This window comes from Pyrus communis, chromosome 15 (assembly GCF_041283825.1).
Source record: "Pyrus communis isolate YQ-2024b chromosome 15, ASM4128382v1, whole genome shotgun sequence".
NCBI lineage: Eukaryota > Viridiplantae > Streptophyta > Magnoliopsida > Rosales > Rosaceae > Pyrus > Pyrus communis.
This window is the reverse complement of record NC_142579.1, coordinates 15,260,104-15,271,142: the sequence shown is the minus strand read 5'-3', so window position 1 is coordinate 15,271,142 and position 11,039 is coordinate 15,260,104. Positions and strand designations below refer to the sequence as shown.

The following is an 11,039-nucleotide window of genomic DNA, read 5'->3' as shown; positions in this document are numbered from 1 at the left end:
AAGTAACCCTGAGTCAATCGTAGGACCTATGGTCGGAATCTAGACCGTTGAAGGTGGGCTCGGAATGGGTTGGGCTGCAGGGTGTGTTGGACCGGCATTTGCTCGCCTTGGATCTGCATGACCGTGGGCCCTCCTGGTCGTTGGGCTGCCACATCTTGGCTTGTTGGTTAAGTGGCTTGGGCTTGGACTCGCTGAGCTGCTTGGCTAGCAGTGGCTGTAGAATTCTGGGCTCGAATTCGGGCCTGCTGTGCAACAAGGCCTGTTGCTGCATTGGGCTGGGCCTCCTACCCAGGGCTTGTTGTGGCAGCTACTAAGTTTGGGGCCTCCTGCCCAGCGGTTTGGAAGTGGACCTAGGCCTCCTGCCTTGGGTTTGGTGGGAGTGGTGTCGTGGCCTGGTGGCCTTGCCGCGGCTATTGGGTCACGGCAAAGATGGTGTTCCGTGGTGGTGAGGCTCCTCCTGCCGTCGTTTTGAGCCTTGAGGATCTTCGTCGTGGGGCTATGTCCTCGTCTCCACTCTTCGGTCCAAATCCTTCCACGTATAGGGTTCTGTTCGTTGTAGTTTTTGAATTTCTTACCATTGTTTCATTTCTCCAGGGATTGATCAAGAAATTTTTCTAGGAAAAATTAATTGATATGACGTGTGAGAAATTCAACGTAATAGAAAATTCAAGAAACTAATGCGAAAGGCTTCTTCGAGTATTTTGAATCAGCTCTCAATGAAAGCACCAATTTGTGGATGCAAATTTCCGCCATCTTCAGTCTTAAAGAAAATGCACCTACAAAACAATCAACACATTTGATCAAAGACCTAAGCCTCACACGCCCACGAGGTGGGGGGGGGGGGTTAGGTCAACGAATCTCCGATGCCTAAGTTAGTTTCTCTTAGAGAGTAAAGTGTTTAAGGCTTTTTAGGGTTGCAAAAGCCTTTTCAATTTGGTAAAATATGGGGTATTTATAAGGCTAGGGTCGGCCATACAAGGTTTACTGGAGAAATATTCTCTAAATATTCCAAGATATTTAATAGGAGATAATATCTTGAGATAATAGGGTAATAATCCTTAATTGAATTAAATTAGGATTATTTACTTGATTGGAGTCAATCTTCAATTAGGAATGTATTAAATATAGGATTTGGATAATTAATCCTTATCTTTAATTCCTCGTCAATGGCAGGTGAGTTGTGGGCAGTTTTGTTTAGCTGCTGAATCTTTCAGGAATGTGAGCTGCGCGTGGGTGCATCTGAGAAGTCTGCCCATTTATTAAGGGAATCTTGCCATTCTTGAATAAAAGTCCACGTGTCGCCTCTAGAATTTGTAGGATTATTTTAGTCTCCACACTAGCAGTCTTAAATAAGCTATACACATTGTATAATGCATCACTTAAGCCATTGAGAATATAATTCCTACACAAGAAATCTAATTGGTGCCAAGTCTCAACAGTAGCCACAAATTCGGTTGTTCTGTCAGGAGCTAGATGTTCTGGTTTCAAAATATGGGTCAAATTGAGAGTAGTCAAATAAAATAGCATCTTTTGTTGCCACCTTTTGAAATTAGTTCTATTAAACTTTTCGGATTTCTCTCGAAGCAGGGATCACCATAGGTAAAGCATGAGCCACACATTTTCCCTTATCGTTAATGTCATCATCTTTAGTAATACCACTCATTTTCCTTCACATATATGAAAATTCCACAATTTAATAAAAAGCAAATAACAACTTTTTAAGAAATCCAACTAATAAATACAACAATTGTCACTAAGCAAAAACAATATTGATTTCGTCTTAAGATTGTTAGTAAACATGTAGTGATAATTGCTATATTTATAAAACTTTGAAAACAAAATACAAAATAGATTCGAAATTGTATAAAGAAAATGACAACATAAAAGTAAGATAAACTTTACGAATGATCAAGTTTAGAACAGGGTTCTATCTCATTAAGACAAAACTGCCTCTTCACAGGTGCTCAAGGATTTGCTTGACAAATATCACCCAAGATATAACGATTGACTTCTTGTGGAAGTAACACTTCAATCTCCAAAAAAACCGAACTCAAAATTATGTTTGAACTCTTTCTTGAAAAATCCTAAAACTATTGTATGAATGCTATATCTTGAAAAATCCTAAAACTATTGTATGAATGCTATATATAACTAGAAATCTGAATGAATTGAATGAATGAACAATAATGCTATTCTTAGGTGGCATTTGATGTTGCTGTCCCCGTCATTTCAATTAATCAGAACTTTTATTCAATTAAAATCAGTTTAAAAAACCAATAATTAAAAAAATAAAATAAATAAAAGAACTGCTTAAATTATGACTTGAGTTTACGAGGAGTTTAGTTCCACGATCCCTATGGGTATTACGAGGAGTCTGCTTTCAATTCTTCACCACCACAATCTAAATCAACTTGGTTTTTTAAATGATGGAAAATTTCATGTGTAATTTTTTCAGCTGCTTGCACCTCTGTAATTCAACAGCAAAACTTTCGGAATTGATCCAAAAGTTGTAACTTACTACAATCTCTAACATAACAAAATTCCACTTTGTTTCAAATTTTATATTACAACAGACCCAATTGTTTCTTTGAATCTCGGGAAAAATTTGACCGAATGTAAGCATGGGTACTCAGATTTTAGAACTTGGGTAGTGATTACAGAAGCTAATTAAAGTAAAGTTATAGTCTTTAAAGTGAAAGATTTATGATTTTTTTGCACAAAACAATTTCAGTAGATGCAGTGCAAATAACAAAATTCTCGCACAATGCAATCGAGGACGTAGAAATTAAATCGAAATAGCTTAATTCTTTCTAGCTAAACAACACTAAGCAATTAAATGAACAAAAAATATGAGAGAGAGAGAGAGACAGAGAGGTACTGATGGAGTTTCTAAGGGGTTCTCAGGCGGATCACAAATTGAAATGGGGAGGACGAGAGGGTCAAAGAGGAGGAGCACAACCCAGATAGCCCATCGGTTGGAGCTCCGAGGAGTCTGCTCCTTCCTTCCACTTCTCTTTCACGACTGCCTTCTCCTTCTCTTTGATTGTTTTTTAAATTAGTCATTTAATTGTTAGTTTTTTGAATTGATTTTAATTGAATAAACTGATTAATTTAAATGATTTGGATGTCTACATTAGATGACACTTAAGATGATATTGTACAATTACATGGTAAAAATAGCATTACTCATTCATAAATAATATTACCATTAATATGAAAATGCATGTTAAATGCCCTTATAACGGTGTTTAATTGTTGAAAAAAGAAAATTATGACAAATTTCTTTTGTAATTTTCAAGTTTTTAAAAATAAAAGGTAGACGGGTAAAAAAAAGAGTAAACGGGTTAAAAACGGATAAACGGGTACGTGGTTATGATTAAATGGGTATACGGTTACAAGTATGTTTTAGCATTTGTAAACGGTTATAAGTATGAGTATACCTGTTTATGCAAATACTCAATGGCTAAACGGTTATGGGGTAAGAGCTTGAACGGTTATGGGTAAGAGCTTAAACGGTTATGGGGTAAGAGCTTAAACGGTTATGAGTAAATAACCGTGGTTACCCGTCCACCATAACTGTTGCCCATCCCTAATTATGAGATTGTTATATAATGATATGTTATTACATTATTGGACCGCATACACAATGAGTATAATCAATACTCATAAGTAAGTACCCAAATATTATACTTTCAAAAATGCAACCTTTGCAGTTTGCAGTACCAAAACCAAATTGGTAAGCATCTTCGCTGCCAGAAAAAATCATTTGAATATATTATATTTGAAAAGATGCATTGGACACACATGTAAAAAGTATGGTATCTGCTCAACGTGAAAGGTTGAAACTGTCTAAAGTGAAAAGAAGCAATGATTGGTTTTGAAAAGACAACCTTATCGGGGGAAAAGGGATCCTCTCCGGATCCCTTTCTTCTAATCCACCAAATTCGAGAATTCGAATTATTGAAATTTGATTAAACTGCTAAAATTATTATAACTTTTAAATTATAACTTTTAAAGTGAGCTGTTGAATCAAATTTTAATGGTCCGGATCTTCGAACTTGATAGATTAGAAGAAAGGGATCCGGAGAGGATTCCTTTCCCATATCGGGTGTGCCGTTTCTGATTAGAGGTATTAATGCCTATAAATAAAGAATCCAGATTTCTAGTTCTATATAGCATTCATTCATTCAATTCATCCAGATTTCTAGTTCTATATAGCATTCATACAATAGTTTTAGTATTTTTCAAGGAAGAGTTCAAACACAATTTTGAGTTCATTTTTTTCGGATATTGAAGTGCTACTTTCACAAGAAGTTGATCGTTATATCCTGGGAGATGTTTGTCAAGCAAATCCTTGAGCACATGTGAAGAGGCTGTTTTGTCTTAAGGAGATAGAACCCCGTTCTAAACTTGATCATCCGTAAAGTTTATCTTACTTTTATGTTGTCATTTTCTTTATACAATTTCAAATTTATATTGTATTTTGTTTTCAAAGTTTTATAAATATAGCAATTATCACTACATGATTACTAACAATCTTAAGACGAAATCAATATTGTTTTTACTTAGTGATAATCGTTGTATTTATTAGTTAGATTTCTTAAAAAGTTGTTATTTACTTTTTATTAAATTTTGGAATTTTCATATATGTGAAGGAAAATGAGTGGTATTACTAAAGATGATGTGTGACATCCCACATCGTCCAGGGGAGTAGATCCTATAAGCCTTATATGTATATTCTCATCTCTACCTAGCACGAGGTCTTTTGGGAGCTCACTGGCTTCGGAGTTCATCGGAACTTCGAAGTTAAGCTAGTTCGTGCAAGAGCAATCCCATGATGGGTGACTCATTGGGAAGTTCTTGCGTAAGTTCCCAAAAACAAAACCGTGAGGGCGTGGTCGGAGCCCAAAGCGGACAATATCGTGCTACTGTGGAGTTGAGCCCAGGATGTGGTGGGGGCCCAGGTTAGGATGTGACAATTTGGTATCAGAGCCTATCCCTAGTCAAAAGTGTGCCGACAAGGACATCGGGCCCCTAAGGGGGGTATATTGTGACATCCCACATCACCCAGGGGAGTGGATCCTGTAAGCCTTATATGTATATTCCCATCTCTACCTAGCACGAGGTTTTTTGGGAGCTCACTGGCTTCAGAGTTCATCGGAACTCCGAAATTAAGTGAGTTCTCGCGAGAGCAATCCCATGATAGGTGACTCACTGGGAAGTTCTCGCGTGAATTCCTAGAAACAAAACCGTGAGAGCGTGGTCGGGGCCCAAAGCGGACAATATCATGTTACGGTGGAGTCGAGCTCGGGATGTGGTGGGGGCCCGGACCTGGATGTGACATGATGGCATTAGTAACGATAAGAGAAAATGTGTGGCTCATGCTCTACCTATGGTGATCCTTGCTTCGAGAAAGATCTGAAAAGTTTAATATAACTGATTTCAAGAGGTGGTAACAAAATATGTTATTTAATTTGACCACTCTCAATTTGGCCCATATTCTAAAACCAAAACATCTAGCCCCTGACAGGACAACTAAATTTGTGGTTGCTGTTAAGACTTGGCACCAATTAGATTTCTTGTGTAGGAATTATATTCGCAATGGCTAAAGTGATGCATTATACAATGTGTATAGCTCATTTAAGACTGCTAGGGCTCTATGGGAGTCATTAGACAATAAATATCACATTGAAGATGCTCGAATGAAGAAATTTATTACCGGTCGTTTTCTTGACTACATTATGGTGGACTTCAAAACGGTCATCAGTTAAGTCCAAGAACTCCAACTTATTTTGCATGAAATTCATTCAAAAAAGATGTAGTTGAGTGAATCATCCCAAGTGGTTCCTACAATTGAAAAATTACCACATTCTTGGAAAGATTTCAAGACTTATCTCAAGCACAAGTGCAAAGAGATGAGACTTGAGGATTTGATTGTCAGGCTAAGAATCAAGGAAGACAACTGTGATTCTGAAGAAAAAAAAAAACTAGTGGAAACTCCATAGGTCAAGAAACAAGAAAAAAAGAAGAAGCATAAAGCCAAGGGAATTCAAAGAAAAATAGTGAATTCAAAGGCAAGTGCTTTAGTTGCAACAAACCTAGTAACAGATTGTTAAAAACATAAAAACCAGGGAAGTTTCAAGAAAAACAATAGGAAAACCACCTTTTGGAAAACTATTTGTTGGAGCTTCCGTAAAACAATTACTTGTCAAACAAGTAAATATTAAATTGAAGAGAATCATAAAAATTACTACTTTTCTGTCATTGTAAATTATTTATTCCCAAGAGAATTTAGCATAAATAATCGAGTAAAGAAAGGGTCCATACAAAGATTTATTTATAGCACAAACTCAGTTCCCTGAATAGAAACCGAAAAATGGAGGAAAAGGAATTATAAGCTTGTAAATAGCGCGCATGGAAGAATATAACAGCTTAAGACCTGGTTTGGCACTGAAGTGATTCTGAAAAACGCTGGTATCAAAAAAAGCTGGGAGCTGTTTTTGTGTTTGGTAAACATTCAGCTTCAGCTTTTTTTCACAATTTTGGGTGAAAAAAAGCCAAAAACAAGAAGCTGCAAAACCCAGCTTTGAAAAATCGGCTTTTTTTCACATCTGTTTTACATAAAAGTTTACCAAACACTATAATACTGTTTTTTTTTTTCAAAAGCACTTTTACAAAAAAGTTTACCAAACACTCTACTGCTTTATTTCACAGCCGCTTATTCTCACAGCACAGCAGAAGCAGTTTTTTTTCAAAGCACAGCAATATCAAACCAGCCCAATGGCCTGATAAATATATGTTCCGTTTGTCTATTCAATCTTAGTCCAGTCTGATCCACACTGTACTAGTTATCACATCTTGTCCAGATCAATGTTTCGGAAGTCCAATGTTGAATGAGATCTGCGGAACTGAGACAGCGCACTGCCTTCAGTATGGTTGATGATATCTTTTATCGAGGCCTGCAAGAGCGCGAAGTTGTTGATGTTCTTAAGAATATCGGGATTGATGTTCTTCAAAGCATTAGGATGACCCTCGGTGGTTGGGAACCGTTTTTGGTGCGACCGAATTATTGGAGAAAGAGATGCATGCAAGTTGTCATATATGCTGTTTCTTCTTCTGCTTGTGTTGAAAGTATAGGAGGAAGTGCTGCTGCTTGCACTGTTGCCTGTCTCTTGGTCTTGGTCTTGGCTATGCATGCTTCCCGTTTCGCTATGGATGCTTCCCATATCCTGGCTGTGCAAACTTCCCATTACTTGCCGGTACATGTTTGGTTCCGCCTTCTTTTCCAGCTGCGAAAACTAAACAAGTACAAAAACCATATATGTACATCGATCGTCATGAGCTATGCGTATATGTATATCAATCGCATGCATATGCAGTACAATATTACAACTCCATTTATAAATAAGAGGCGATAGTAATTCAATACTTACACTAGCTAGTCAGGAGAAGAATACAGATCGGAAAATTCTCTACTTTTACAGGTTTCTGCAAAGAATTTCGTAAGGATAATGGTAGTTTCATTTATTATGTAAGGCGATGGTATTCACATACCCTTTTTTTCCGTACGCACACCATGTTTAATTCTAACATTTGGATCGATCAAAGTAATGTACACATTTCATTTCCCTTCTAAAAACTACTAAATTAGGGAGACACCGCCAAGAAACTTGTGAAACACATAACAGCTTAACTGAATTACCCAATTAAGTGGAACTAAGAAAAGGATTAATTTAATGGATAATTCAAATGAAAATCATGATTTAAGATCAGAGATTTATGAAGGTGCAGAATTTACTTCATTAGAAGATTCAAATCCTCCTCTGACCTCTTGAACCTTTCTCTGAACCAGTCCGCGATTCGTTTGAGACGGTTGCTTTGGTTTGGAAGTCCTCCTTGTACATAATTAAGATGGAAAAGCACACTAATTAGCAATTGTGTTTTGGTAGCATTTAAATAAAAGCCCTCGCTAGATTTCAAAATTTCTTGAAGATTTTTACAAGATTCATGACAGTCGTTGTGAGGGTTCCGTTTCTGCAACTCTTCATTACAGAAAACCATTTTGCTATGAACAAAATGCACCATGTCTAATATCAATCGAACATCGGAATATGCCTTCTTAACCACCCAAAAAACAGAAACAGCAAATCTAGCATGTAATGAAAGATGGAAAAATGCAATTGATACGCTAATGAATTTGTAAAATTGTACACGAGAAGGATGTATTGATCAAATGTTAATATTATGTAAAGCAAAATTTGATCATCCCGATATCATTAGCTTGAAGGGGTACATCATCCCAATTTGCGTTATGGAAAGTAAGATTTGGTCAAATGTTAAAAACTTCATAAAAACAAATTATAAATTATAATTTGGGTCATCTTTCCTTCTTTCAGTCTATTGTTATGCCTAAATTAATCAAAATAGTGAACGAAAGTAAATTGCAATGTATAATTGAAATTTGAAATAGCATACTTCTTCCGATCCTTGGTGTGAGTGCGTTCGTCCTTCTCTTTATACATTACTGGTAGAGCTGAAAGGTCACATGCCAACGGACTCGAACTAAAAAACTGAAACCAGAAAGAATTTACAATTTGTAAATACATGTTGAGCGGATACTAAAAGGGAAGCTAGGGACCAAATTTCAGATGCAGATTGCAGTTGGTGAGCCAAATGAAAGGGAAGCTAGGGACCAAAAAGAAGTAACGGAAAACATTGATTACACGAAGAAAGAGCTTCGGATTGTACTCACTTGACTTCGGAGAGCAGAAGCAGCACTGCCACGAGATGCCGGGTCCAGAGCAAGAAGTGTTGTTAAGAGATCAAATGATGAACTTGAGAAGTCCCTGAAGAACTCTTCATAACTAGGTTTGTAATGTTGTGGTGGTCGGAAGCTTGTTGGTAACTTCATTTTCTTCCAGTAATCCTCTCCGGGTAAACCACAAAGCTTGAAGATCTTATGAAGTTGCTCAACCTGAATACACAAATTAATGTCTCTGCCTATGTAAGTTCTCAAAAATGATGGTGGGATCATCGATGATTCCTTGTGTGAATATAATTGAGGTTTCTGGTTTTGAAAACGAAGTTTAGGATAAAATCATTTTACCTCGTTCCTCCCAGGCATAACTGGCCTCCCAACAAACATCTCTGCCAACAGGCATCCTGCACTCCAAAGATCAATACCAACTCCATAATCTGTAGAACCTAACAAGAGCTCTGGCGCTCTGTACCAGAGTGTCACAACTCGGCTTGTAAGAGGACGTTTCTTCGGAGGGAAAAAATTTGCAAGCCCAAAATCTGCAATTTTCAACATCCCATTTCTGTCTATTAGCAAGTTGGAAGCTTTAATGTCTCGGTGTAAAATCCCGTTTTCATGGCAGTGCTGGAGACCAGCAAGAAGCTGCTGCATATAGCACTTGACCTGTATGAAAGAGAAAAAGGAATAAAAAAAACTACCTAAATCTGTCCGTCTGATCATTTATTACTATGAATTCCACACCATTTCCGTTACACTCTTAGTTCATCTGTACTTATGCGCACGTATAAGCCCAAAAGCTACGTAACATATATAGATAAAACAAATTTTTAGGCGTAGGGATAGATGACGAGATAAAATGCCAACCTGGGGTTCAGTGAGCCTCTTTCCAGGACGTGAGATTACTCTAGTCAAGTCGGACTGCATCAAATCAAAGACGAGATATAGACTATACTGCATTCTTGATGTAGCTACCCCTTCAAGCTTGATGATATTGGGATGATCTAGCTTCTGTAGCATCGTTATCTCCCTCGCCATAAACTTGACACTCTCTGGCTCTGATGTGTCAAACCGGACTTTTTTCAAAGCAACAATCTTTTTGGTGTCCCTGTCACGAGCTTTGTACACATTGCTGTAGGTTCCCTGCCCTACCTACAACAAAACAAAAAAAATATCAAAACCCAAATTCAGGTTGCTTGTCCACCAAGAAATCCCAACATCCTTATTCAAACAAATTAGTAAGTGGAGTCTGTCTAGAGGAGTGATATTACCTTAGCAAGTTTATCATAGGAGTCAGCAGTCTTTGGAACGAAACCAGCCAAGACATCTTGAGGCACATTCTCAACCAGCCACTTTGGCCAGCCATCCACAATATCATCATCATCTCCTCCAATCTTCTCCAACGTCATCCTTCCCGAAACATTCCCACCGTTCTTACCTCTCTCTTTCTCTCGAACAACTAAACCTTCTCCTCCTCCTCCTCCTCCTGCTCCACCAGTTCTACCACCATCAGCAATCTTATCCTCCCCATTGAACACCGGCTTAATCTCCTTCCTCGAGTGTTTTTGGGTAACGGGTCTTCCTCCAGTGCTCCCCTTGGCATAGCCATTGTCGCGTTTCAACTTGTCAAGGACTTGAAGGTCATGACTTGGGGAGTTAGTTTTCGTCTGAACACAACCCATTAAGTCTCTGACCGACTTTGGAGTGGACGATATCACCTAGGCGGTGGCAGCAATGGTGGTGTTGGTGAGCAATGACAGCATGGTAAATCCAGTGATTCCCAATTAATGAAGATGGTTGGTAATTGGTACAAATTTTTCAGAAAATGCGAAATGGAAACAAGAGCGAGTGACACTAGCGTTTCTTGGCCGGCATTGCCTCGGAATTATACCAACCATTACATTGTCTTTGTAGTTGGCTCCTCTTTCTCCGCCATCATAGAAATCAACATTCAAATATATATATTGTTGTAGGCCTATTTAATTGAATTAATCTAAGGGATTAGAGAGAGAGAGGGCCGGCGGTAGCAAGAGGGAAGAGAGAGATTTAATTGTGAGGTGTGTGTTGTATCACCCCCCTTGTGCCTTTATTTACAGTAGTGGGATAAGTAAAAACCTTATCCATTTAGGATTACAACTCTTAATAGGTAATCAACTCCTAATAAGAATATAAGATATATCCCTATATCTACTAGGATTTACACAATCACATTCCTATTCTAAATATGACTGCAACACTCCCCCTTGAGAGTGTAAATACTCAACAAACCATCGCATCAGATCTT

The 11,039-nt window shown here is 37.9% G+C and overlaps 1 protein-coding gene across 2 annotated transcripts; it reads right to left on the bottom strand.

The window, feature by feature from the left end:
• Positions 1-6,851: 6,851 nt before the first annotated feature.
• LOC137725455 (putative serine/threonine-protein kinase At1g54610) lies at positions 6,852-10,437 on the bottom strand. 2 transcript variants are annotated; one of them, XM_088686501.1, is made up of 8 exons: positions 10,263-10,437; positions 10,027-10,232; positions 9,623-9,907; positions 9,107-9,421; positions 8,753-8,974; positions 8,476-8,570; positions 7,799-7,895; positions 6,852-7,298 (listed from the first exon to the last, which is right to left on the bottom strand). In XM_088686501.1, exons 1-8 carry the CDS (start codon positions 10,435-10,437, stop codon positions 6,852-6,854), a joined length of 1,842 nt encoding a protein of 613 aa, XP_088542627.1. The 2 variants fall into 2 exon arrangements, with proteins under 2 accessions (XP_088542627.1, XP_088542626.1); XM_088686500.1 differs by having other exon boundaries at positions 10,027-10,437.
• Between the last annotated feature and the right edge of the window lie 602 nt (positions 10,438-11,039).

Bases quoted from the DNA above. Each gene is read 5' to 3' on its own strand.
- LOC137725455 (XM_088686500.1), bottom strand. From the start codon at position 10,437: ATGGGTTGTGTTCAGACGAAAACTAACTCCCCAAGTCATGACCTTCAA. The intron at 8,975-9,106 runs GTAAAATGATTT...TTGTGTATTCAG, and splicing joins TTATGCCTGGGAGGAACGAG to GTTGAGCAACTTCATAAGAT. The intron at 8,571-8,752 runs GTGAGTACAATC...TTCTGGTTTCAG, and splicing joins CTTCTGCTCTCCGAAGTCAA to TTTTTTAGTTCGAGTCCGTT.